Source organism: Prionailurus viverrinus, chromosome D1 (genome assembly GCF_022837055.1).
Source record: "Prionailurus viverrinus isolate Anna chromosome D1, UM_Priviv_1.0, whole genome shotgun sequence".
Taxonomy (NCBI): Eukaryota; Metazoa; Chordata; class Mammalia; order Carnivora; family Felidae; genus Prionailurus; species Prionailurus viverrinus.
In genome coordinates this window covers 106,763,907-106,790,920 of record NC_062570.1, presented here as the reverse complement: position 1 = coordinate 106,790,920, position 27,014 = coordinate 106,763,907, and the positions used below count along the sequence as shown (strand labels likewise).

Genomic DNA, 27,014 nt, shown 5'->3' with positions numbered 1-27,014 from the left:
CTAGGCAGTCAGAATGGGAGGAGCTCTGACTTCCGGCTGAACAAAGTTTTTCCTTGGGTCCGCCGATCCCTGCCCCACCCGGGCCAGAGGCCGTCTCACCGAGTAGGCCTCTAGGCCGCCGACGTTCCCCGCGCGCGTTCCCCCTTCTCCAACCCTTCTTTTCCCCCTCCCCCCGGCAGTGGCGGTTGGTCGCGCGCCGCCGTCCCTTTCCCGCCCCCTCGGCTAACAAGCGGGCTCCAGACCCTCTGGGATTGGCTGCGCCTGAGCGCATCTTCTTTCAGCTTCTCTGATTGGCTGTGGGTCGCGCGGGATGCGGGCCCCGATTGGCTTGGTCAGAGCGCCTGCGCGGCGGGGTTCTCGGTCGCCAGCCATTCCTGGGGAGGACTGCCGGCCGGTCGGACGTCTTGCCTGTCGCTGGAGGAGAGGTCCCGGCTCCCCGGGAAGGCGGCTGCGGCGGCAAAATGAAGATATTCGTGGGAAACGTCGATGGGGCAGATACAACGCCAGAGGAGCTAGCAGCCCTCTTCGCGCCCTACGGCACGGTCATGAGCTGCGCCGTCATGAAACAGTTCGCCTTCGTGCACATGCGCGAGAATGCAGGCGCGCTGCGCGCCATCGAGGCCCTGCACGGCCACGAGCTGCGGCCTGGGCGCGCGCTCGTGGTGGAGATGTCGCGCCCACGGCCTCTTAACACTTGGAAGATTTTCGTGGGCAATGTGTCGGCTGCGTGCACGAGCCAGGAATTGCGCAGCCTCTTCGAGCGCCGCGGACGCGTCATCGAGTGTGACGTGGTGAAAGGTAACGCGGAGGCGCGCGGGGGCGGGGGCGCGGGCGCGGGCGCGCTCTGGGCACTCTGCTTGTTAGCCACGCCCCTTTCCCGGGGGTCGGTCACCGCGCGGTTGGGGAGGGTGGGGAAGTCGCGGGAGCGAGGCCGGAGGTGTTGGGGGCGCGATGGGTAGAGCCACCCTCCTTCCCTGCGGTCCAGGCACCATTCTCCAGATAGGAGGAAGTGGCTCTGGGTGGGTTCGGCGGCCACTGTGAGCCGAGCTACGGGGCCGGGGACGCGCCTGAGAGACTTGCGAGTATACCGGGGGCGCGCCTTCTACTGGTCTCCTGGGCCTGGCACCGAGCGGAAATTGGGAAGTGACGGGCACAAGCCGGATCATGGAGCGGGGAAGATTTCGCCACTTCCCCACTTCCTCTCCAGACGTCGGTCAGAGCAAGGGAAGAGGGAAAAGGTGGGGGCTGACGCCCCAAGGCCACCCTCGTGTTCCCTGCCGATGAATGCTCCCGAGCGGAAGGTAACGGGGCCCTTGGACGTTTCTCGGGCTGGGATTTTTTAGCATTGTGTGGCATGGGTCTACTCATGGGTATATAGTTACTCGTGGGTACAGGAGGGACCCCTTCCGAACCACTTTGGCCTTTCAACATTGTTAGGTGGGTTAGGCGTGGCAACGCTGTATTCCAAGTCCCTCAAACTTGGGTTTGTTTTTTTTTTTTTTTCCTTGGGATCGATTTTATATGTATATATCTATATCTATATATCTATATCTATATATTTATATCCCACTATAGATACAGATATATATAAACTGAAAACCCCGACCTTTTGAATGGGGAAGGAGGCTTGTTTTATGAAGGCCTCTTCTCTTTAGCCTTTACTTGCAAGCCCATGCCCTCAGGGCAGTGTTCTTTTATAACTTGGTGATTTTGCAAGGGGGCATATACTCTGTGGCTGAGGGGGACTTGGAGAGGGGTGTGTGAGAGGTCTTCGTTAAACATTGGCTAAACAAATTTACTTGTTCATCGGCTTTGCTGGAGTAGTCTTAATTTTTAGGGCAGATCCCCAGTTTGCCTTTTCTTTGAGGAAAATGTATCACTGTAATCTAGGTCTGGCTTCCTTTTTGGGACCCAGTTGACTTTTTTTGTAGTCTAGGTTCCTATCCTGTAAGTTCTTTTTCTTTTATGTTGGCAAGGTTTGGTGGGATCGTCCTTGTGTATGTGGCCAGTCTCTGTTCCTCTTGTGAACAGATCAGAATTAACTTTGCCCTGCCATCTTCAAGGATGCAACCTGGGGGAGTATCTGATGCCCTACTCCTGGTGTTGAATTCATACCTACCCATACTCTGAAAAGTTTTGGGGATAGGAACTAAATGGGTGCAGGTGCCTTTTTCCACCAAGACACTTCATTTGCTGTCCTAATAAGGCATATTTTGGGGGCCATTCCTTGTCCTTTCTGCAGCTGGGGAAGCGTAAAGGGTTGTAGTCTCCACTACTAAGAGCAGTTCTTGTTCTGCATTAATATTGCATTCTATTTTCCTCAACTCAGGTTATGCCAGTCCACGACTCTCCGGAATCGGGCTTTCCTGCTGGGTGCTCTTAAGGCAGGCTGTATGGTGCATTGATTTTTGCTTTGTTTAAAGAGTAGGAAGGACTCCAGATTGGGCATCTGGCCAGGAAACCAGTGGGGGTAGATGACTCCTGATGACAGTTCTGTGTTTAATTGACCTACCACATTTCTTTTGCGGTTCTTAGGCAAGATGGCTACTAGATTGGGAGTCTAGAACCTAACATCTGAGGGGGACAGTCTCCATGGAACTCATTGGTCAAGAAACTTGCTTTCAGATGGTAGAGGAAACTAAAAATTTGCCTGGATTCGCTCTGGACTGATACCAAGTGACAGTGGCGGGGAGGGTGAAGTGTATAACTGCATGTGGTTTGTAGAATTCTTGGCTGACTCCGAGAGTGAAAGTTTTGTCTATTTTGTTCTTTTGTAAACACCCAGAAATGTGTTAAACTTCCTCAGTAGTGGTTAGTTGTTATTTGTGGTTATCCTGGTAAGTAACAGAGCTTCTGCTATACTTTGATGTGAGAGACTTTGGGAAAGATTTGACTGTCTTGTCCTCCACTGATGCTTTTCTATTTATTTCTCTGGGGTGAAAGAAAGTGTGGCTTTTAAGTTGGGAATGTAGCAGAAGCGACTGGCTCTGGCTCTATAAAAACGCATTTCTTGGGTTGGGAATGGGCATTCGATGATCGAGTCCTCTGGTGTTGGCTGTCAGGTCTTTGAAAAGCACAGAAGCTAAAGGTTGCATAAGACAACCAGTTCTATTTCATTTCATAGGGGAAAAACATAGTTGCTTGGTTACCCCTGAAGCTTCTGTGTGATTTGATTTATGAAGCAAAAATCTCCGTGGCAACAGTGGATTGTAACCACTCTCCACGGCTATTGGGTGTTCAAAGATGAAGTATGAGAGTTGCTGACAGCTTTAGGAACCATTTAGGCTTCAGGGGAGGTGTGAAAGGCAGAAGAGGAAACTGTTTCCTCTTTTTTTTTTTTTTTTTTCTTGGTGGGTGGCCATTTTTTCCTCCTATACACAAATCTGTAGGGTAAAGTTAGAGGTTTTTAATTCTTCTCAGGATAGGAAAACTCCTTTTTCTGCCCAAATCAAGAGATGGATGCTTAATTGACTGAGACACTGAGGCGCCACTCTGGATTCTCTTAACTTTGGTTCTAGAGGAATTGTGATGCCACCAGACCAATAGGCGATCTCTGTAAAATATTGCTTGCTCTAGTGCCTTTAAATGCAGTGGATTTCCCTCACAGGTTACTGTTTCTTAAACTAGCTTTCCAGGCAGAGTTCTCTAGGTTTCTGGTTTTTCATCGTCCTAGGAGTAATTGGATTCCTGAGCATCTTTGATAGGGTTAGGTGTTGATTTTGGCTTCTGGCTGTAACAGGGTTAACCCTGATACAATTGAGTCAGCTGGATCACTAAGTCACACTTCTCTTTAATGTCAGGATTAGGAACATTTTGATGTAAATTGGTTATAATTGTATTTGAGGGCTTTTAAAAAAATCAGTTTCTAGAACTCCTCTGGGTGGTAAATTGAAATTGTAAATGTGAAATCTCAGTTTTCAAATTTCAACTTGGTTGGTTTCTTAATAAAACCTGGCTAAGGTAGGGAGTAGACAGTGGGATGTCCTGTTGCTCTTGTAAACCCTTTGAAGTTGTTGTTGTTTTTGTTGGGTGTTTTTCTTCCCCTAGTTTGTTCCGGTCTCAGGAATTTGTAGATAGTTTAGCCAGGACTATAATATCATTCATTAATAGTCTCTCACACTGCCTGGAGGTTTTTTTTCCATTTCCCTTAATCTGCCTACAAGCTCCCACTTTTTGTTTGTCCTGCATTCTCTGGAGGGTCAGCTCAGTCTCTGCTTTTAAAGACATCACTGACCACCAGTATCTATTTTTAACTCCCTCTACCCAAAGTGGAGATGAGAGATCATAAGACAGTTCTAGTACTCTGTGGCTAGGCTGAAAGGAACACTTTTGCCTTAATTGGCAGGTAAGGAATCAGGTTCTAACCATGGGGGTGTGAGGACTGAGAGTTGTGATAGTTGATTTTGTTTTTTTAATCCTCTCTGGCAGGTTCCAAGTTTGCATGTATAAATGGTATGGTAGCTTTTGTTTTTTATTATTAGAGATAAAAGATAATATTCTGTAGGGAGTGAGGCCTATGGTTATTCCTAGGCCTGAATAATCGTCATAATTCTTTGTTATCATATAGCTATTTATATTTTACAAGGTGCTTTTATCTTCTTATTTGAATCTCCTAACTTGGAGGTGGGTAGGACAGATTTGCTAACTCAGCGATATCTGGATCTATAATTGAGGCTTTTAAGTGCCTAACCAAGGATTCCTTTTGCATACCATACTTCTGATTTATGCCTTGTTGATTATTTTTTCATTTCTATGAGAAGCAGGTTGGTGGCATTGCCTCACAAGAAGAAAAATGACTTGCTTTCTGGGAGCAGCCAGAGAGGGCATCCCAGTATGAATCTAGAAATTAGGATGCTTGTTTAGAGGTCGTTTAAAAGGATTTGTTATCTGCAGGAATGGAACCTGGTGATTTCATCTAGGTAGTTTTTCATTTCCTAAATTGATGTGAGATGGTATCTTGGTACTCGGTACTTAAGTAGCCATGGATCCAGATGGGTTTAAGTGCATGGCCTTATTTGCCATGAGCATGGTCTTGTCATTGTTTTTCAGATCTTGCTTGTACCATTGTGATATGTGATTTTGGACATGAATAAGAATTTCTTCCCACTCCCCTTTCTAAAATTTTCTCCTGTGTGGTAGATGAGTAGGACTTTGAGATCAACATCCTATCTTAAGCTTATATCCCACCACAGTTCATTCAAATCCTGAATGAGGACTTCAGGGGTAACCTATTTAGCAGAGCCTGCAAGCTGCACTTACTGCAATTTCTCACCTTGAAGCTTAAGAAACAAGATCTTTCCTGTAAACTGTCTGTTCTGTGAACAGGAGCCCAAGGGGGTAAGGTATACGTCTGTACTTTGAAGAGGAACCAGTAGAGGATATAATGTAGCCTGGGGGATAGAGGCTTGGGCCTGATCTCAGCCAAGAGGCTCGGTTTCCATTCCCACGCCTCATTGGCTTACATGAGTTCCAGCTTCTCCTCTTGTAAGTTTGAATTTCTTGTTGTGTTAATATGGTCTTGCTTTATATATTGACTTCTCAGGGATAGACTGGTGTAGTGAAAGGGCAAGGAAGAGCTGGGATTCTGTTCCTGGCTTCAAGACATTTTGATTTAGAGCAAGCCGTACAAATTCTCTGAGCACATTTGTCCACCTGTAAGATGGAGATAATGATGCTTTGCTCTGCGTACCTCACAGGATTGTTGTGAGGCCCAAATGAAGGCCTATGCATGGAAGTACTTTGAGAACAGAAGTACTCTGGAAAAAAAAAAAAAAAGGAGAGATCACATTGGAGAACGTTAATGAACGGTGCACTGCACTCTAATTTTCTTGATTTAGTTGGACCCTGGGCTGAGATACGGGTCATGGCAAGACATAAGTGGTCATTTCCAGTATTTCAGAGTTAAGCTTCAAAGGTGAGCAATAGTGTTTGGTGACCTTGGGTTAGAGAATGCTAAATAATTGAGTGATCCAGGAACCCTTTCTGTGTTTTGTCTGGTGGTTTATTTACACTCATGAGAGCTGTGAAGATTTTTATCCTGTGTTGCTGTTCATCTTTGCTCTTCTCTCACCAGAGAGTTGAGTTGAGTGATGTGGCGGGGGAAAGGGGAGAATAGGGAGAACACGTAGGGAAAGGTGACCACTTGAGACAGAAGCTTTGTTATGTGGGAACCATGTTTTATGACCTACTCCTGGAGAGGAGGGTTTGGAGGCCTGGAGGTAGCTGGCAACAGCTGGGTGCTGTTGTGTGTCCAGTTTGGGACCCATCAGGTAGCATGCCCTGCCCCCCTAATCGCTAACCCTCTGTCTGCTGCTTTATCAGACTACGCGTTTGTTCACATGGAGAAGGAAGCAGATGCCAAAGCCGCCATCGCGCAGCTCAACGGCAAAGAAGTGAAGGGCAAGCGCATCAACGTGGAACTCTCAACCAAGGGTCAGAAGAAGGGGCCCGGCCTGGCTATCCAGTCTGGGGACAAGACCAAGAAACCAGGGGCTGGGGATACGGCATTCCCTGGAACTGGTGGCTTCTCTGCCACCTTCGACTACCAGCAGGCTTTTGGCAACAGCACTGGTGGCTTTGATGGGCAAGCCCGTCAGCCCACACCACCCTTCTTTGGTCGCGACCGCAGCCCCCTGCGCCGTTCACCTCCCCGAGCCTCCTATGTGGCTCCTCTGACGGCCCAGCCAGCCACCTACCGGGCCCAGCCCTCAGTGTCGTTGGGAGCTGCCTACAGGGCCCAGCCATCTGCCTCTTTGGGTGTCGGCTATCGGACTCAGCCCATGACAGCCCAGGCAGCCTCTTACCGCGCTCAGCCCTCTGTCTCCCTTGGGGCCCCATACAGGGGCCAGCTGGCTAGTCCTAGCTCCCAGTCTGCTGCAGCTTCCTCGCTTGGCCCATATGGTGGAGCTCAGCCCTCGGCCTCAGCCCTCTCCTCCTATGGGGGTCAGCCAGCTGCGGCTTCCTCGCTCAACTCCTATGGGGCTCAGGGTTCCTCCCTTGCCTCCTATGGTAACCAGCCATCCTCTTATGGCGCGCAGGCTGCCTCCTCCTATGGGGTTCGTGCGGCTGCCTCCTCTTACAACACCCAGGGAGCAGCTTCCTCCCTAGGCTCCTATGGGGCCCAGGCAGCCTCCTATGGAGCCCAGTCTGCAGCCTCCTCACTTGCTTATGGGGCCCAGGCAGCTTCTTACAATGCCCAGCCCTCGGCCTCTTACAATGCCCAGTCTGCCCCGTATGCTGCACAGCAGGCTGCTTCCTACTCTTCCCAGCCGGCTGCCTATGTGGCACAGCCAGCTACAGCTGCTGCCTATGCCAGCCAACCAGCTGCCTATGCTGCACAAGCCACTACCCCAATGGCTGGCTCCTATGGGGCCCAGCCGGTTGTTCAGACCCAGCTGAATAGTTATGGGGCTCAAGCATCAATGGGCCTGTCAGGCTCCTATGGGGCTCAGTCAGCTGCTGCGGCCACTGGCTCCTATGGTGCTGCAGCTGCCTATGGGGCCCAGCCTTCTGCCACCCTGGCAGCTCCGTACCGCGCTCAGTCGTCAGCCTCATTGGCTGCTTCCTATGCTGCCCAGCAGCATCCCCAGGCTGCTGCCTCCTACCGTGGCCAGCCGGGCAATGCCTACGATGGGGCAGGTCAGCCGTCTGCAGCCTACCTGTCCATGTCCCAGGGGGCCGTTGCCAACGCCAACAGCACCCCGCCGCCCTATGAGCGTACCCGTCTCTCCCCACCCCGGGCCAGCTACGACGATCCCTACAAAAAGGCTGTCGCCATGTCGAAAAGGTACTGTATGCCCCCCCGCCTCTGCCCCCAGCTGGGGCTTAGGGCAAGGGGCTGAGGTTGGCATGGGAGGGAAACTGGAGCCATTGGCCCCTCCTTTGGTCTTCTCTCATCTACTCCCATGGGATGTCCAAAGGCCGAGGGGGGTGATGTCTGTAAACTTTTTTGATCACCAGGGTTCAGGTGGAGCATTAGTGCTCAGCCTGGGGTGGTACCAGCTAGTCAGGCTGGGAAAAGTGTCACCTCTCTAGGCTACCCCAAGTGCCATTGGAGCTACTGCCTGCAAGATTGTGGCCCATAGCCTTTCCCACCGTCTCAAGGATCCTTAAGCCTGTTATGTGGTTGTCCTGGCTTTGGTAGGGTGGGTTTGAAATAGTCCCTTTGGCACTCACTGGCTGAAGGCAAGGTGTATGAGGTGCGTCCACTCTTTGGGAAGTTGGGGACCTTGCTTTCGTCCGCCGTTCTGTTGATAAACAACCAAGGTCTTTCTGTGTAGGGCCCAGGGTGGGGATAATTTGTTTGTGGTTTGGGAATGTAGACCAAAATCTACCTTGGCCAGTTGAGAAGGGAGGGCTTCAGTGGTGGGCTTGGTTTCCCACTGGTTGAACCAGGCTTGATTTCTTGCCCTGGATAGGGTGATGAGCCTTCGGACAAAATCTTGTTTGTTGGAGACCAATCTGATCACACCCTCCCTATCCCCATTGGCATCTCCCCCATGCCCACCTGGAGCCCTCCCCTCAATTGTCTCATTCACCAACTGTCTTCTTCTCTCGACTAGGTATGGTTCCGACCGGCGTTTAGCCGAGCTCTCTGATTACCGCCGTTTATCAGAGTCGCAGCTTTCGTTCCGCCGCTCGCCGACAAAGTCCTCGCTGGATTACCGTCGCCTGCCCGATGCCCATTCCGATTACGCACGCTATTCGGGCTCCTATAATGATTACCTGCGGGCAGCTCAGATGCACTCTGGCTACCAGCGCCGCATGTAGGGCCATCCTGGCATGGGGCACCACAGGGAGGGAAGGAGAGGAGAGGTCGGGTAGGGTGCAGGCCCAGGTTATAACCACTGGCCCATACCTCTCCCGTTTGCGGTTTTTCATCCCCTCTACCCTGTGGGCCTTCCCCAGGAGATGATCCTTTTGAGTGTTCGGCAGTAACCTACTTTGTTCCTTCGCCTCAGCAGCAAATCTTGCTACTGGCTCTAGATCTGCGGTTTCCCCTCTCCCCTGCCTCCCATCTCCCCAGGATGGGAATTTCTTTTATGTTTTTATTTTTTCCTGGCTCCCTTTTATTTTTGTGCGCGATATTTAAGGTCGTCTGGATGGGGAAGCAACCTGCAACTGAGGTCGGCGGCGCCTTTTTCTTTTTAGATGTGAGGGAGGCCAGGAAAAGGTTAGCTTAACCATTTCCTGTGCGCCAGTGTGCCAGCAGTCCAGGGGGCCCTGACTTTGTCCCACTATAGACTGTGTTGAGACTGAGTTCCTGTCGGGACGGTCGGTATATGTCCAAATCCCTACTGACCCCCTGATGTTCTAGCTGATGCTGAGTGGCACAGTCCCACATCCCCATCTCCCCAAGTAGGTGGTGTTAGAAAACCTTAATTTTTTTTCCCTTTTGTATGGACTACAAATAAAACTTGGGGCAATTTGCAGTTTGGAAACCTGGTTGTCATTGTCTTGATTGCACTCAGTTTCAGAGAAGCCAGTTTGACATCCAGGAAGACATGACAGCTAAAGGAAAGGCAGCTGGAGAATCCAGGGCAGATGAGGAAAGGGGTTTGAATGTGGGAACTAGTGATTTCCCTGCTGCCCAGAGGGATTTAGGTCATCGTCGTCCCGTTAGTCTGCCATCTTTAGGACTGGAGAGTCCAGACCAAGTTGCTCGGACTTCCTCAGCCCTTAAATTGAATTAATCACACCAAGTGCAGTAAGTTTATTTGCCCATTTCCCCCTGATTTATCTCCAATTCGGAAACAACCTGTGCTCCAAGCAGGATGGTTCTGGGGTATGGCTTCTCAAGTGAGAAGTGGGGAAATGGACTGCTTTGGTGCTTATAAGGCTAGTGGATCCTTCAGGTAGTGGGCTTGAGTGAGTGCTGGAGCTGGGACCCGGAAAGGAGCCAGTAGTGGGGTAAGGGTGGTGTCTGTCTGGTTCTTCCCTGTGGTTGGCGAGAGGAGGAGCAGGGACGATTGGAAGCAGGTATGGGGGATATGGCCATAAACCTGGTATTTCGCCTGTTGAACATCACCATGGAGTGTCCTTCCTGCGTCCTGCCAACTTCTGCCATCAGTTCCCTGAGACTTCCCCCGTCTCCATTTGTTAGGGTTTCCAGATGTTTTCTTCCTGGATTTATATTTGAAGGTGTCCTCACAGACTGGAAAGGGGGGTGAGGTACAAGCATAACCCAAGTAGGGATGCTGGGATAGAGTGAGAAATTGAAGATTCTTTCTGTACTTTTATTCTGGGACTGGGGTTGAGAGGACCTGGGCAAAAAAAAAAAAAAAAAAAAAAAAAAGTTCCAGCCAGGGACAAAACGGAGGCTTGGGTTCACCAATAAATGAGTGAACAGAAGACTGGTTGGGTAGGAACCTACTGCTGTTCCTTTGGGAAAGGGGGCTTTAGAGATTTGATTTGGGAGCCTTTTGGGGCAAGGTGGTTTTGGGGAATTGTGTGTGTCAATCAAGTGGAGTTCAGGTGGGTTCTTCTCTGCCTTTCACTGGTTCCTTGGGAACTTGCCTTGTGACAGAGGAGTTTGCCCCAAGTGTTCCCTTCCCTCTGCCCAGTGGGCAAAAAAGCATATGATCTTTATAAGAATGAGCTCTTGTGGATGCTAACTGGGGTAATCTTGGGGGGTGGGGTACTGGGGCCATAGCTCTTTCCTTGCTCTTTCTGCTCACTGCTTTACCTCCAGGTGCTTTGCTGCTCCTTTTCATTTCTTTGAAGGACTGGGAGGGGGGAGTCTGATAGGTTTCTTGTCACTTCTGCAGGGAGGGTGGGTGATCTGAGGACCAAGCTAACAAACTTAGCTCTGGTTATTACTCTGGAAAGTAGAGGGGTTGGTTGATTACAGGGCTGTGATTGTGGCCTGTGCATTTGTAATATTTCTTTGTCATATGGCTTTCTGTTTTCCTTTCTCCAGTGTGAGGGTTCTGCCACTCTTCCAATCCTATGGTTCCTGTGAAAAACAGCTTAATGTGCTCTTGGGGCCAGTGTTGATGTTCTTTATTGCAGCCCAAGTTCTTCAGAGTGATGTGGCCTAGATGATCACTCTTAACTGCCTAACGTCTTTAGGTCCTGATGCCTTTGCTGCCTCAGCCCTCAAGGTTTTCGTTGTTCAAGCAGAAGAGGTTACAAAGCTAAATCATTTGTCATTCTCTTCTTTCTTGCAGATTGTTTTAAAATTTCCTTCTTTCTCTTTTATTTAAATTACGCCACCTGTGTTAATCCTGTAGCCCACTCTTCATACTTTGCTTTTTGTGGATTTCTGAGTTCTTGGGTCCTATAACTTGGAGATGGTTGGGTTGAGTGAATGGGAGGACATACATTTAATGGGTGTTTTGGGATAAGAGGGTGGGGAATATGGACTCCCAGGTTTTGCACTCCTGCATCTATCACCTCTACAACTTGACCTTCATTGGAGAAGTTAAAGATGATTTATTCCTGGAATGAGACCACATAGAGGCTTCTAGCCTTGTCAGCCTATTCTCTTCTGAGGTTTGGACCTTGTTTCACATTCTGTCTGGGGTAGGCCTGGGACCCCATCCCTTCTAGTGGAGGTAATGGAAGTATCCTTCAGTGGTCACCCTCTGGGTAGGCTGCTTTTCTAGTCCTGCCCATCAGTTAAGCTTGGCCAAAGTCTGTATAGACTGGTGGTTCTCCAGTCATTTTGTCCTATCAAGCCAAGTAAGCTGACCCTAATAGGGGATGACTTGGGTTATAGTGAAAATAACTTCCTAGATTTATGGACTAGTATGATATGTAATCAAAGTTTGGGTAATAGAGAAGATAAGATGTAAAGCAAGTGAAAAATTTATATTCACCTAAATTATAGTTACCTTTAGATCATAAAGGGTAGAATCAAGTTTTCTGGGGGCGGGGGGTAGTTCTTAAAAGTTACTTCAAACATAGTGTAAATCATTTGAAATATTGTGTCTGTAGTGCCAGAAATACAGTATTAAGTAGCTGAGCCCTTGGGCTGACCTTGAATTTATAATGTGGGGAGGCAGGACCTACCTCATTGAACTAGTTACGGTTAATAAGCAATGCTAGGGTAGTGGAAGATAAGGGGCAGTTCCACTAGTTAAAATGTTTTGGAGATGGGATTTGTTTGAATGGAAAATTGACTTGGCACAGAATGACTAGGGGGGTTGGCTGTAAAATCAGGTTTCCTGAGTCTGAATTGTGTTTCTGTCACTTAGTTGTGTAATCTTGGGCCTGTCAGGAACTCTGTCTTAGGTTTTTCATCTATAAAATGGAGATTTTATAGATGAAAACATTTATTGAACACTTGCTAAGCACTGATAAAGTGCTTTTCATACAGTAACTTCATTTAATCTTCATTGCAACCCAAATGCCATTATTTCTAAACCTGTTTTTTAAGTGGAGAAATTAAGGCTGTAGATCAAGTAATTTTTCTTTAAATATTCTTTTTTGGGAGAGCACAAGTTGGGGAGGGACAGAGAGAGGGGGAAAGAGGATGGGAAGCGGGCTCTGTGCCAACGGGCTGACAGCAGCGTGCCCAATGTGGGACTCAAACTCATGAACTGGGAGATAGTGACCTGAGCTGAAATTGGACGCTCAACCACTGAACCCCCCAGGTGCCCCTTAAGAAACTTTTCGTAAGATCATACGGTTAGAAAGCAGTAGATCAAGGAATTGAGTCATTTTGAATTGAACTGTCTGTCTAGGACTTTGCTCGTAATCGTTATAATGCCATGGAAGGATCAAATGAGAACATGTGACAAGTGTGGGGCCTCATGTATTGTCACTGCTTATTAAATGCTAGCCGTCTCATAGACCCGAATTAGGACATTCTGGGGAGATTGGGGTGGCCTGGTGGAGCTGTCACACAGCTGAGCAAAGGACTGTGGATGTAGGTGTGAGTGCAGTACATAAGAACAACAACAGAGAAGCAGTGGATTTTTTAAATGAGTGCTACCTAGGAGTGAAGTAGGCCATGGATCACACCGGTTTTTGTCGTGTCCAGTCTCAGGCAACACTGTTCAGTGTCCTGGGATCATATTCTCCTTGGGTATGGAAAAGAAAGGTTAGGGGTAGGGAACCTGCAAAGACATTAAGGGGAGGCTAAGAGCGTAGCTGCCAGTGGGATTGGAGGCTTAGGAAGTTTGCTTGACTGGCTTAGTCAAGGAAGGCCAGTCTGAATATTCCTGGAGAATACTGGTTTTTAATTTGAACTTTTATTAAACCAGTACTCATTTCTGGACAGGAGCCAGTAATTAACATGTATAAATTACACGTACCCCAAAAGGTATGAAAGTAATAGCTTGTTTGTTCACATTTGAATGTTTTTCACAGATATCTGTGTTTCCCCCCTAAGTTTGGATTTGTCCCTCATTTCCTTTTCAAGAGCCCAGGCTCCAAGCACTTTTGTCTTTTCAAAATCTGCAGTCAGAATGTATATTTATGCTTGGTTATGACAGATACCTGCTTCCTAGATGACTTTTTGAAGAAGTCAGTTTACCTTTGAGGTGCTTGGTAACCTGATCAGCAAATTAAGAATCAGCAAGATGGTATTTACAGTGTCCTGGACAAAGTGCTTTAAAAAAAAATTTTTTTTTAAGTATATTTATTTTTGAGAGAGAATGAGAGTGTGGAAGGGGCAGAGAGGGGGAGAGAGAAAATCCGAAGAACCCCACCAACCATGAGATCATGATCTGAGCCAAAGCCAAGAGTCAGATGCTTAACCTTAGACTGAGCCACCAAGATGCCCCTGGACAAGGTGCTTTTAAAATACTGCATTCAATCCTATTTTGCATACTTGGGGTGGTAGAAGATTTGGACCAGATGTCTTTAATTTATAAACCTTAGTACTCAGTAAAATAGAGTTGGATGGTGAACATCAGTGTGGAGACAGTCGAACCACAAATGTCTTCTGCCTAAAGCTTCATTTTGCAGCATTTGTCAAACTGGTAATCCTGGTGATGAAAAGCTGTAGCATAGGTTACCCCCTGGCTTTTGGGCACCTGCTTTTTCTGTTTGAGGGAGACTGGAAAGTATACTAGGTGATATGAATCAAGTGCTTGTTTTTAGAACTAAGTGTCCATGATCTTAAGCTGATATTGACTGAAAATCTCGTCATTTCTCCTTTTGGTTTCCAAGAAGTTAACTCCTGCATTCACCCATGTGTTAACTTAGTCAACAAATAATTGGGTGCCTACCATGTTTCAGGTGCATTTCTAACACTGAGGATAGAGTAAGGAAGAAGAAAAGGTCCCTGCCCTCGAACAAATTATTTGATGGGAGGTAGGAGGTAGGAGAAAGAAATGGAATGAACAAATAGGATTTCAAGTGATGGTAAGTATTTGGAAAAATAACATGAAGTCATGGGATGGAGTTCCAAGGTAGGCTTTTGGAGTAGGAGGATGTCTAGATGGGGTGGCCACTGAAGCACCTGGAGAAAGAACATTCCAGTCTGAATGAACTTGGAACAAAAAGGCCAGTGGGGTGGAGCATAGTATGTATGGGTGGGGTGGGAGTGGGGTGAGGCGAGTGGGGGTTGTTAAAGAGATTAGGAGATTCTGGCAAGAACCAGATCAGGTAGGGTAAGTGAAATTTTTCCAGGGGGATGATTTAATGTGCTTTATACAGTTGGATGAGTTTGCAAAATGAAACAAATATAAGTCCACCTTAAAGGCTTTTCAGAAGGTAAATCAAGTAATGAGATTGGGGGGGGGGGCGGCGGTACTGTGATCTGCAAACTGGCATGGATTGTGATCCTGAGATTTATATTCCCAGTCCTTTCTGCGTTGGACCTGGAGAGATTCCTAGTTTTATAGAGCGAGTTGATCTCATCTTCTTTGGTATTTTGGAAGAAAGTTTATCTCCAGGGCTGTTGGGACACACAGAATTTGGAAGATCAAACTGAAAGGACCTGAGAGGATTTCTATACCAGATGAGTTTCCCTGCAGATTGAATGGTGAACCCCACATGATGCCGGCCCCCTCAAAAGGGCACACACATGCAGCTGACTAACATAGAATTGATTTTCTTCGTCACTGATTATATTGCCTTTACTCAGATTCCGTATATAAGAATCCACAATGAAAATGGACCAAGATTAGTGTCGACCACATCTGTAAATGTATTATTTTGATGTTTTTAGGTCCTTTGCTCTTCCCACTTTAGAGTAAGTTCTTGACCGGTTTTCCAGCATTTGGTTCCTGAGTCATGTCAGGTTTTTAAACCCATTTCCATAACTTCAACTCCTTTCTCTTTCTGCCCTCCCTCCCCCTTTGGGGCTGCTGTGGACGGTCGTGTGTTATGTCATCTCCACTCATGACCCCCTTCCTCATAGAGAATTCATTGCTTTTATCATGTTCTTTTCATCCAGCACCTTCCCCACTTCCCTCCTCAAAAGCTGCCTTGCAAAGGGTCATTGCTTGCTCAGTGAGGATGGAATTCTGTGAAGAAGCCAAAGGATGAGAAAAAATGTGATGAGGGAGGCCAGACGCTCCGGCGAATGCTGTTTTGATTGTATTTTGTTTATAGCTTCATGTGATTAGGCTCTTCCCTCTAAGGTCGGTTCTAGGAGTTTAAACCTACAGCTCTGGCCCATGGCACCCAATAAAATAAAACAAAAAACTTCGCTGCTCCAGTTTTTTCTCAGGGTGGGGTGGGGGTGTTTTCAGTCTACGTGGTCACACAGAAACCGTTTCTTCATCTTGGACCCACTTCGGGAGGCTGGTTCCTCGAGGGAACTTGTCTCCTCAGTGCCTCCAAGTAACGCAGCCTCCAACCGGGCTCACTTGGGACCGTTATAACCTAATTGAAGCCGCGCCCATTAACCGTTTCCAGAGTTCCTTTCACCACCCATGACAGTAGTTTTGATCTGGGGGGAGCTCCGGGACTCCGAGGGCTACGGTGTGGATTCTTGGGCAAAGGAGGAGGTTGGTTCTTCCGGTGGGGACGCTTCGTTATTTTTCTTACCTGGCATTTGGGTCTGCGTAAGCTATCGTTCGTAGCATCCTGGCTGCGAAGGGGTGGTGGCTGGGAGTTTAGAGGGAGAAATTTGGAGAAGGCAAAATGGAGCGGGGGATAGTGTCAAGATGTGCACGTGTTGATGGCGAAACATTTCGGAAGCTTCACAAAATTGGCGCCACGAAGCTAAAGACCGCCACACCGGAGCCTTAGCTCGCTCCGCCTAATGGCGGGTCGCACCCGGGCGAAGCCCACGTTTGTAGTTCCTCCCTCACGCCGACCTCTTACCCAATCAGTGACTTCGGCTTCGCGAGATAGGCGCTCATTGGCATTCGCGTAAAAGCTCAGGGGTTACTGACGTTTCCACCTCTTCCCGGCCTCTCAGGTAATTGGCGTTGGTGGTAACCAATCAGGAAGAGGAACCACGGGAACGCCTGCCTTTAACTTTACCGAGCAGCCAATCCGGTGGTAGGCTCACCTCCCCTTCTACCCAGAGTCACTGCTGCGGCCGTCGCCATTTTAGCGTTTTGTCAGAAGCGTCTGCGCCGCGAGGAAGAGCCCCTGCTGGTTTCCGTGCGGGTGAGAGACTCCGAGCCCCTTCGTTGCCTCTCTTTTCTCTCTTAAATTTCTTATCTCACTCCTTTGGGCTTCAGGGGTATCCTAGTGGGGTCACGGCCTCCGCACCCGTCTCTGAGAGCCGACCTCGGTGCTGGGCATTGCGCGGTAAGCCTGAAGCAGCCCTTCCCCCACGACCTCCCCCGAGAATACCTTCCTTTATCCCCACATTGCCCTCTACCCGACTTGGCTCGGTTTCCTGCTCTGAGGTTTCCATAGAGATTACCGCGCTCCTTTAGACTTAGAAAAATCGAAACCTGTTTCGAGAATTTTTTAGGATATGAGACATTGTTGTCTGACTGATGAGTCTGAAGCCCCTTTCTCTGGCCACGCATTTCCCCATCCCGCAGGAGCTCGTAGGACAGCACCCCGACAGAGGCGTTCCCCACTCCTGCACTTCCTGTAGTCTCCTCATGCCTTGCTCTCCGGCTCAGGTCTCCCGTTCACTGCTTCCAAAGAAAACCCTAAAATGAAGCTATTATAAGGCCCACTTTTCCGGAAATGGTGGCTACTTACTCCGTTGCGGGAGGAAGAGCTGATTCACAATTTCAGTAGTCAGTCTAGGCAGCCTGCAGTTAGACCTTTCGTTTTCTGACCTCCCAGTGGATAGAAAAGCCCAGTATCCCCAGCGCTGCATGTATGCTCTCACTTTCATTTCCATTTTCGTTAGAAGCTATCCAACTCTTATCAAACCCTTTGTCTACTAAGGAGTTTTCTGTTACAGACATTTTCTCATCATTCTAGGGTTCTACACCCGGTATTGTGGCAGGCCTCCTTATTTCCACTTTTCCTTTGATTGTTGTGTGGAGGTAGGAGTGTGAGAGAGGAGAACTGCAAATATTTGCTAGAGTGAAAGGAGGTGGCGGGGGTTTTTTGTTTGTTTTTGTTTTAACTGATGTGAGCCTAAGGTCTTTTGTTAGAAATTTTGTTTCTTCTTACACAGGCTGTGTCGAGATGGTGAAGCTGTTTATTGGTAACCTGCCCCGGGAGGCCACAGAGCAGGAGATCCGCTCACTCTTCGAGCAGTATGGGAAGGTGCTGGAATGTGACATCATTAAGAACTACGGCTTTGTGCACATAGAGGACAAGACGGCGGCCGAGGATGCCATACGCAACCTGCACCACTACAAGCTGCATGGGGTGAACATCAATGTGGAAGCCAGCAAGAATAAGAGCAAAACCTCCACCAAGTTGCATGTGGGCAACATCAGTCCCACCTGTACCAACAAAGAGCTTCGGGCCAAGTTTGAGGAGTATGGTCCAGTCATCGAATGTGACATCGTGAAAGATTATGCCTTCGTGCACATGGAGCGGGCAGAGGATGCAGTGGAGGCCATCAGGGGCCTTGACAACACAGAGTTTCAAGGTGAACCACCCTGTTTGGGAAGAGGGCTGAACACAGCCTGTGTGCAGAAAATAGGTTGGATAAGTAAGGGGAGGGGTTTGGGGGTACAAATAGAGCTGTTGGCTGGCTGATGGTCAATCATTGCGGGTGATATACTTAAAATGGAGAATGCATGGGAATTCGAGGCTTTAACTTAGACCAGTCCCTTTGGGAAAACACCCATGGCTTTAGTTTGGAACTCTTAAGGGTTTTATGTCTATTAGTGCAGAAGTCTTTTCCTTTGATTTTCCCACTTACCTTTTTTTCCTTCCCTTTTTCTTGATAGTAGAGCACATTTTAGTGGTTCACTCTGAATTTATTGCCTCAGCCCAGTATCAGCATTATGCCTTATTTTACATATGAAGAACCTGACAAACCCAAAAGCGTCTTAACACTTTTGGGGAGCAGAATCCCTGGTAAGCTCCCCCACCTCATCCCAACTCCTAACTTCCCAGCAAAGGTAGTTAGTTATTAAGTAACTAGTGTTGAGATAACTAGTGTTTTTAAAGGGTTACCGCTCTTGTTCCTTTTCAGTTATGCTTGTACCAAGAGGTTCTGTTTTGAGGATGAGGTCACTCCAGAATAAAAGTCTGATTTCAGGAGTTGCTGAGGAGGGGATATTGGGGTTTGGGGGCAGTAATGGCAATGTCTTTTCACTGTTTGAGGGTGGACTCAACATCCTTGGTGAGTAGAGCCCTTAGATGGGTGTTATCTTAGAGCCTTGACTAGATTGTTAGTGTACATAGAGGGCAGTATGAGTGATGGTATGGATTGCTGCTTTATTTGGAAAGTTTTATCTTTTCTTAGTTTGAGTTCTGAGCTCCTGTGGCAAGAGTGGCAATCAGGAAGGGTGAGTGTGGTAACCATGGTGAGTTGCTAATTTTTCTTCCATCCCACCATCCCCTTGTGTCCCCCGTAGCAAAAAGCTTTTTCCCTTTGATTGTAACTACTTCCAAATTACGGGGTAGTCCTATAATTCCTTGCTACATTTTTAAACTGTATTCCAACCTTTTTAGCCCAAACAAGGTAGTTACTGCTTCCTTTTCTGAGTACTCTCTTGTTAAGTCATCGCTCCTGTTTTGTGTGTTTATTTCCCTTAGATTGGACCTTTCTTAGAGTTGGAGGTCCAGTCGTTCTCCCAACTTAACAGTGCACTGTGTCGTGGGTATTGCTGTGCATTATTAAAGAAAAGTGTCACTAGTCTCTCAGGTCTAGTTTGTTTTTCTTTTTTAATTGGTAAGTTGAGAATTAACTTGCTGCCAACAACTTAATTGGGAGCAAAGGCTGCTTTTGTGGAGGGTTTGTGGTATAATACCTAATTTTTGGACCCTCTTCTCCACTTCAATCCAGTCATAGAGTGGGTGGTAGCTTCTGATTGTAGCAGGTATATGTGTAGCGGGAGACCAGTGTGTACTGACTCAGGACAACCTGTCCTTATGCATAACTCTTGAGTATGAACTGTAGGCTCTGTGGTGCTATTTCTGCTTATTTATATTTTCATTACTTAGTATTAGTTATTCTCCTTAGTATTGTCTAGTAGAGTTCTATGTGTATATGGAGCAATGGGATTTATTAAGATGGTTTTTCAGTTTCTCAGTGTTGGGTGTATTCTCTATTGTTTGCCCATTTTAAAGATCTCTATTGTAGATATTTTTAAAGGTTTAGTTTCTTTTCCTGGTTTTGGAATTGACGCATCCTTAGATCAGGGCATTAGTTAACGACCTTAATGTCATGAATGTGCTTGTTTAGTTCCTTGGTTGCACCTGTTTTCTCTGGTTTTGTTAGGTGCCAAGGTGGCCCCGAGGGCAAATACCAGAGGGACATAGTGAGCACTTTAAAGCATTTCAGTACTTAATTGTGTATCTAAGCTTCTAACTTGCAGTCTATCTACACTTAGATGTAATGTTTACAACAGGATTTTTTGGGGGTAGTTTGATCCTTCCACCTCCCTTTTCCTTCTCTAGCTTCCCAGGGCTTTAATTTTGCATGTGAAATTGTCTATTTACCGATTCTGTAATGTTGTATGAGTAGATGATCTGTCTGTTGACTCTCCTCTGCTTGTAACCATTCACTTTATCATCTGCATGTTTTGGTATACTAGCCAATTGCATTGGAAGTTTTTCCTGGAATTTTGCTTACCAATAAATTGGTAGATCATGTTAGGTCAAAGCTGTTCCTGCGAAAAGATTTAAACCTTAAGTTTCTTCAGAAAAGTGTCTTTTGTTAAGTTTTCAGAAGTAATATTTTTTTTATTTCTAGAATATAAATTGTAATATTCAGCAAAAAGTATTTAGTGTGTGTTCTTACCATCTTTCAGATCCCTAGTTTAAGGAGAAAAAGTACTTTAGTCTTGTTAATGAATTATTTGATCCACTAGTACTACTGGTTATTCTCCCCATTTTTCTCATCTCCCTCCCCTTTTTCTTCCATGTTTTTCATAATCTTTTTAAAAATTCAGGCATTTTGTGAATTGCCTGTCCTATTTCCTTAGACCTTATCAGGAAGTCCCTAAAGTTGTCAGATTGTAAAGAATCGTTGTTAGAATGAATATCAGGACCAACAATTTAAAGGACTCTGTTAAAGGGGAAGGCAGTCCTTCAATGCATATGATTGTCCGTTTTCCCCCAATTCACGAGTGATTTTCCCACAAATCTTGAAACTTGCTTATCACATTCAGTCATGGATCAGGTCTGGGTTATATTCTCGATCAGTGGTAACTTTCAGGTCTTATTCTCTTTGATTTTTGGAGTGGGGAACTGGGGAACTGGCCTTTGTGGTGTCCTGCTTAATGAAATCAGTCTTGATGGTGAAGATTGGAAATGTGAGAATCTTGTGGAGCACTCATACAGTTTCTTTTGTCATTGGGCTATTGTTCAGGGTAGTTTTTGTCTAGTTACTTGGCAAAGGATGAGGTGCTTATTATTGGGCCCAAGCTTTAAACTAGTGTTAGAGCTGAAACATTTCTTCATCTTACTGATCTTTGTCTTTAAACAGGTCATTGTATTGAATTTATGTAGTGGACTTTTTTTTTTTTTTTTTTTTTAACTTAAAAAAAAAATCTTTTGGCAAGGAATCCTGCATTAGTGTTGTCTAAGTAAAGCCATTGCTATGACCAGTGTCTGGGGTAGGGGCGGGGGCTATGACTAAGAGTGATAGCAACCCTTCTTGCGTCTGTTTCTTCAAGGCAAACGAATGCACGTGCAGTTGTCCACCAGCCGGCTTAGGACTGCGCCCGGGATGGGAGACCAGAGCGGCTGCTATCGGTGCGGGAAAGAGGGGCACTGGTCCAAAGAGTGTCCGATAGATCGTTCTGGCCGAGTGGCAGACTTTACCGAGCAATATAATGAGCAATATGGAGCAGTGCGTACACCTTACACCATGAGCTATGGGGATTCATTGTATTACAACAACGCGTACGGAGCGCTCGATGCCTACTACAAGCGCTGCCGTGCTGCCCGGTCCTATGAGGCAGTGGCAGCTGCAGCTGCCTCTGCCTATAATTACGCAGAGCAGACCCTGTCCCAGCTGCCACAAGTCCAGAACACAGCCATGGCCAGTCACCTCACCTCCACCTCTCTCGATCCCTACGATAGACACCTGTTGCCGACCTCAGGAGCTGCTGCTGCTACAGCTGCTGCTGCTGCAGCAGCCGCTGCTGCTGTTACTGCAGCTTCCACTTCATATTACGGGCGGGATCGGAGCCCCCTGCGTCGCGCTACAGCCCCAGTCCCCACTGTTGGAGAGGGCTACGGTTACGGGCATGAGAGTGAGTTGTCCCAAGCTTCGGCGGCCGCGCGGAATTCCTTGTACGACATGGCCCGGTATGAGCGGGAGCAGTATGCGGATCGGGCGCGGTATTCAGCTTTTTAAAGCTTGAGGTGAGAGCGGTGGGTGTCCCCTGTTCTGGTTTTGCCATCCCTCCTGCAGCCTACAGGCTCCAGTTAGGCTGCCCTGCTTGCTTGCTTTTGCGGGGTTAGGGTAAGGTTACTACTAGCATGGCAGAGACTAGGGGAAGTCCTTAATTACTTAACTTTTTGAAATATATAAACATCCTTAGCCGTCATGGCTACTTTTCCAGGGCTCCTAGTATTGGGAGTCAATCTGATGCTATTTGTGCCTGGAAAAATGAAGAATGGTGTGATGAATGTTGGATCACACCTATGTGCTGTAATTGAACTGAACCTGGGACCCATTTATTCAGACTGAGGTGTGCTGTTTCTCAGAGCCTTTGTTGAATTCCTAGGTGTGTGACATTATTAAGGTTTGTAAGTTTCCTGTTCTGCTTTGTGCTATGTGAAAGGTCTGATATGACCTAGAGTAATATAAAATCCATAACTAGTTAACTAGTCATCACTGCTCAGGTCCCTGTTACTGTGAAGACTATCCAGGTGGCATCATCTTAATCTTGAAGCAGCGTTTTCTGACATTCCTGAACAGTTCACTCCCTATGAGCTTTATAGAAAAAACTTCTTTGATGGTAAGTTGGGGCAGAGAGAAGAAAAGGTATCTTTTAGTTTATAAAGCTTTCAATAAGGAGTCTGAGGCATAGACTCAAATCCAACTTCTCCACTCAGCTCAGATTTATTCCCTGAATACAGTGCCCACCCTATTGCTCGATCTTTGAATCTGTCCTATAAAAGAACCTGTTTAGTCTGTTCAATTTTTTTTTTTAAACTGTCCCACAGAGTTCTGGTGGACATCCTTTCTGCTTCTTCAAGGTATATGGTGATATAAATATGAATGAACACCAGGGTTGGGAGCTTTGCCTTAAGCAAATTACTCCCTTCATCTTCCCACTAGTTATGGGCATTTAATACTCTTGAACCAGCTCTACCTTGAGTCCTCTGGCTTTTTCCTATACTATACATTTTGAGCCTCATGATCCATTTGGCTCTACTTGAGTATATTCTTTGTGATACTTGCCAGCTTTGGGCTCTAGGTGTTTTGAGATTGCTGTTGTATTAAATGGTGATTCTCAGATACCCTTTGTTTTGGGGGAACCCCCAGTTCTCAGCGTGTCCCAGACATTACCATTGATCTGTAATTTTGTAGTGTCAGGGTGAGTGATATTCTGTCATCTTTTAGTTAAGGCAGAAGGTATGTGACTTGCCAGAGATTATTGGATAGGAAATCACTGGTAGGGCTGGAAAAGAAATGTGAATGACTTGATATGTAGATTACATATGCCCCCTACTACATTCTTTAGTTTCTTCCCTAGGCAGAGTTGGATGCCCTCAGGTCTTAAAGATTGTTCAGTTGATGCTACTTTGACTAGACCTTGAATGATTTTTAACTTGGACCTTGGTACTAAACCCAGATTCAAACATACTTTTGACTTTTACCCCAGAGAGCTAATTGGAACCTTTTTTTTTTTTTTTCCTGCCCTCCAGTGACAATTTGGGACATGGAATTGCCTTTTCTGAGGAATGCTGATGTTAACATCAAGAGAAATGAATTATCTTTGCCTACACTCATCAAAGAATATTTGCTGTTTAATTTAGAGAAGGACCTCAGTCTGGGATTGCTTGACCTTCCCAGTTTCTCTCTGGCCTTTAAGCTCATTTACTTTTAGAGATTATTGTGATACTGGGGATGGGTACAAGTAAACTTAAAAGGAGTGTCAAGTTCAAGAGTTTGTAAAGATGTTCTTTGAAGTTATAAGTAGGAAGCCCTTTTGAGCTTTGCTGTAAAGCCCCTGTATTGTGCTCTCTTGCAGGTGGGATGTGTGTGGGCTGAAATTCCGAGCTGCGGTTGTGCATGAGAATACACCCTTCGTGGTACCCCATCTCCGGGACGTTCTCGGCTCTGTACGTTCAGTCCCTCAGGAACCGTGGACCTTAATTTACCTTGCTAAATTCAGACCACCTCTTCCTTTCCTCTTTCCTGCCCATTTTCCTGTTCTTCCTGTTCTTCAATACTTCTGTAGTTTCCCATTTATGTTCTGTTCTCCCAGCAGGCCTCATTGCGTGCAGAAACTGTGGTGGGGGGTGTGCTGTCTCCCTGCCTCCTGCTTCCGGTGGGTGTTGGACTTGGGAATGACCTTGGTGAGAGTGTCACTGCTCCTGAGTCTTTTTGGCCCAAAGGCTTGTGGCGGGTAGACACATAGAGTTGGATCACTTTTTTTTTCCAGTGAAATAAATGGTTTTTCAACTTAGGGCATGTGTGCTTTGAGAGCGTTCTTGCTTGGGCTTGTGTCTGGGTTCTTTATTTGTCCCTGGAAGAGAAGGGGTGGGTATAAAGTTTGACATTTCAGCCCTGGGTGAACATCACTGCAGTTACTTTTTTTTATTGTAGATAGGTCTTAAAGGTGCCAAAGGAAGAACCCAGGCAGGTAGCTTTATTCCAGTAAAGACTTCCTTCCACTAGTCCACCTTTGTAATGAAACCAACCACTTGGTCCTGGTTTCAAGATGTCAGTCTTTCCTTGCTTGAGAAATAAATCCTCACCCACCTCTTAATACCATTTCAACCACTTAGTCAATACATCTAGTTTGATTTATTTCCAAGATAGAATTCTAGGAAAAGGAAGTATTTGAGGGAATAGGAGATGAGCTTTCAGTTTTCGTGCCATATGGAAAAACAAAGTTGTGGCTCTGTCAGCATTCTGCTGCTACCCTAGGCCAGTAAGTAACACTTTTTGATGCCTCTCACCATCTATTTTTATAGTTGTGCTAAAATCCAAGGAGTGCCCTGAATGGTCCCACTAGCACCTTGTTACTTGTACTTACAGCCTTTCAAATGATTGGCACAGAAACAACCCAGCAGCGAGCTTTAGATTGTTCAATAATGAGCATGGGGGTGAGTGCAAAGAAGAACCACTGCCTCTTAGTTCCACGGTTCAACAGATGGTCTTCCAGACTGTGTGTGTGTGTGTGTGTGTTTTTTTTTTTTTTTTTTTTTTTGTCTGTACCTTGGTTCCAGTTTTAACATACATAGTAGGCCTGGATGTAGGATATTTTCTAGAATCATTCACTCAACAAATAGTACCTACCATATGCCTTTGGGAAAGGTGGGTTGTGGTGATGGGAGATCAGAAAAAGGATCTGGTCTTTAGTTGGGTGATTTCTCAGATTTTTCTGCTTAAGCTTGTACCATACTGGTTCTAATTGGTAGTTGGCCAAAATGGAAATAATTGTAGGGATACAAATTGTAACTACTAAATGTTTGCTCTGTGTGAAACCCCGGGATTGGTCTTTTATGCGTTACTCCATTTAATCCAGTAACCATTTTTCTGTCAATTAAAATATTTTATTTCTCTCTTATCCTCAAAACATAATTGCTAGTGATTAAGATAGCAGTTCCAAGAAAACTATTGGTCGAGTTAAGGGGATTAGGGATGGGAAGAGTTACTACCTCCTACAGACGAGAAGTGGTCAATAACAAGATTATGAGTAAAGTCTAAGTACTTTTGTCTTGCATTTGTCTTTGTTAATCTTTGGGTAGGTTGGTTTTCTTCCAGTGCCACTTTTTAGAGGGTGGTGCCCACTTTGATCCCTTTTACTCTGAAAAGATGGACCCATCACTCTTTGGTACAGCTATAGATACACCCTTTGGTCTGATAAGTGGAGCTGGAAAGTTTAAAAAGATAGAGACTAACAGTATTCATTGAAGGAGTAATTTGATTCTCTGCAAGATACTGTTCTAGGTGCTGGGTATAGTTATGGAGCTTAAAGTGTAAGAGGGGGACAAAACACATTGTCAAATAGAGCATTTTATTTATATGGGAATGGTGGGAGGCTTTTCTGAGGTGTTGGCACATCGTAGTAGTCATGTATGGGAGTAACACATTTTTGTTTTATAAAACATGCTGTGTGGTTACAAATTTGAAGGGAGTCATTCCTACTTTCTGCTTTGAGAGTATGATCTCCCTGTAACAGACCACCTAAGGGTACTTTTTCATGACTGCCAAAATCTGGGCTAGGCTGCTATATCGCTACTATGCTCTGTAGTTATTTACTTGTTGAAAGGCAAAACACTATGAAGAACAGTGGGAAAATTGTGAATTCTAAAACTATTTAAATTGGACTTAGTGATATTTCAGCATAAAGTTTTTTTAAATTAGCGGTGTTTTAAGCTTCCAATCAAGTGTACTTCTGAGTTGAGGCCACATAATCTGGTATGTGTAATGGATAACATACTGCTGTCAGCTCAGGAGTCCTATGGTAGTTTCTCAAGAGTAATGCTTTCATAAGCTGATTTTGTATAGGCTTCCATCATTCGTTGTGTTCAGTAAAGTGTGTTTAACATCCACCTGAGAGATGGATTTGTAGTTCTTAGAGTTTTTAGTTGCCTACTGTGTGTCAGTACACATCTGGAGAATACAAAGATGAATAGGGAGGGCATGGTGCCTGTCCTTACCTTGCCTCTGTCTAGGCCTTGGGTGTGCAGATAATTGGTGTGTCACTGGAAGTCAGGTGGGGATGGGAATGGTCACACTACCTATAGTATTGACATCTGGGCCCATATCTGGCCCAGCTGATTCTGGATGGGTCACAGGACTTAAAACAGTTTCCAGGGTGATATTTGGGGTTTGATTGGTGTTAGACCTTAACTTTGACTTAAAAGAGTCTTCTAGGCATCAAAATTGGGGTTGACTTGGGTGAATGCCCAATTAAAGCAGGCTCCTTAGCCCAGAGCTACATCAGCACTAAACTACACTCTAGGGGTAGAATAGTGAGAGGTAGAGCATTGCGAGTTGTTTTGTTGTTTTGTTTTTATTTTTATTTTTTTAATGTTTTATTTTCGAGAGAGAATGCAAGCAGAGGAAGGGCAGAGAGAGGGAGACACAGAATCCAAAGCAGGCTCCAGGCTCTGAGTTGTCCGTGTGGAGCCCCATGCGGGGCTCAAACCCGCGAACCATGAGATGACCTGAGCCAAAGTCAGACGCTTATCTGACCGAGCCACCCAGGTGCCCCATGTTTGTTTTTTTTGTTTGTTTGTTTTTGTTTTTGTTTTAATATTTTAAGAGCAGGAGAGGGGCAGAGAGAATCCCAAGCAGGCTCCACACCATCAGCACAGAACCTGACACAGGGCTCCATGCCACAAACCTACAAGATCAAGACCTGAGCCAAAACCACAAG

The 27,014-nt window shown here is 46.2% G+C and overlaps 2 protein-coding genes across 8 annotated transcripts; both read left to right on the top strand.

Moving 5' to 3' along the window:
* Nucleotides 1-247: 247 nt before the first annotated feature.
* RBM14 (RNA binding motif protein 14) lies at nt 248-16,458 on the top strand. Of its 4 annotated transcripts, none has more exons than XM_047823814.1 (3): nt 248-798; nt 6,322-6,432; nt 8,562-8,717. In XM_047823814.1, the coding sequence occupies exons 1-3, from the start codon at nt 462-464 to the stop codon at nt 8,582-8,584; spliced, it is 471 nt and encodes a 156-aa protein (XP_047679770.1). In that variant the 5' UTR covers nt 248-461; the 3' UTR covers nt 8,585-8,717. The 4 variants fall into 4 exon arrangements, with proteins under 4 accessions (XP_047679770.1, XP_047679771.1, XP_047679768.1 ...); XM_047823812.1 differs by having other exon boundaries at nt 251-798; nt 6,322-7,786; nt 8,562-9,440; XM_047823813.1 differs by lacking the exon at nt 248-798 and adding an exon at nt 906-1,301 and having other exon boundaries at nt 6,322-7,786; nt 8,562-9,440.
* LOC125146899 (RNA-binding protein 4) lies at nt 16,383-24,089 on the top strand. Of its 4 annotated transcripts, XM_047823818.1 has the most exons (5): nt 16,383-16,515; nt 17,495-17,917; nt 21,120-21,198; nt 21,529-21,813; nt 23,652-24,089. In XM_047823818.1, exons 2-4 carry the CDS (start codon nt 17,506-17,508, stop codon nt 21,803-21,805), a joined length of 768 nt encoding a protein of 255 aa, XP_047679774.1. In that variant the 5' UTR covers nt 16,383-16,515; nt 17,495-17,505; the 3' UTR covers nt 21,806-21,813; nt 23,652-24,089. The 4 variants fall into 4 exon arrangements, with proteins under 4 accessions (XP_047679774.1, XP_047679772.1, XP_047679773.1 ...); XM_047823816.1 differs by having other exon boundaries at nt 21,120-21,813; XM_047823817.1 differs by having other exon boundaries at nt 21,120-21,813; nt 23,326-24,089.
* The last annotated feature ends 2,925 nt before the right edge of the window (nt 24,090-27,014 follow it).

Bases quoted from the DNA above. Each gene is read 5' to 3' on its own strand.
- RBM14 (XM_047823812.1), top strand. From the start codon at position 462: ATGAAGATATTCGTGGGAAACGTCGATGGGGCAGATACAACGCCAGAG. The intron at 799-6,321 runs GTAACGCGGAGG...CTGCTTTATCAG, and splicing joins CGAGTGTGACGTGGTGAAAG to ACTACGCGTTTGTTCACATG. The intron at 7,787-8,561 runs GTACTGTATGCC...TCTCTCGACTAG, and splicing joins GCTGTCGCCATGTCGAAAAG to GTATGGTTCCGACCGGCGTT.
- LOC125146899 (XM_047823816.1), top strand. From the start codon at position 17,506: ATGGTGAAGCTGTTTATTGGTAACCTGCCCCGGGAGGCCACAGAGCAG. The intron at 17,918-21,119 runs GTGAACCACCCT...TGTTTCTTCAAG, and splicing joins TGACAACACAGAGTTTCAAG to GCAAACGAATGCACGTGCAG.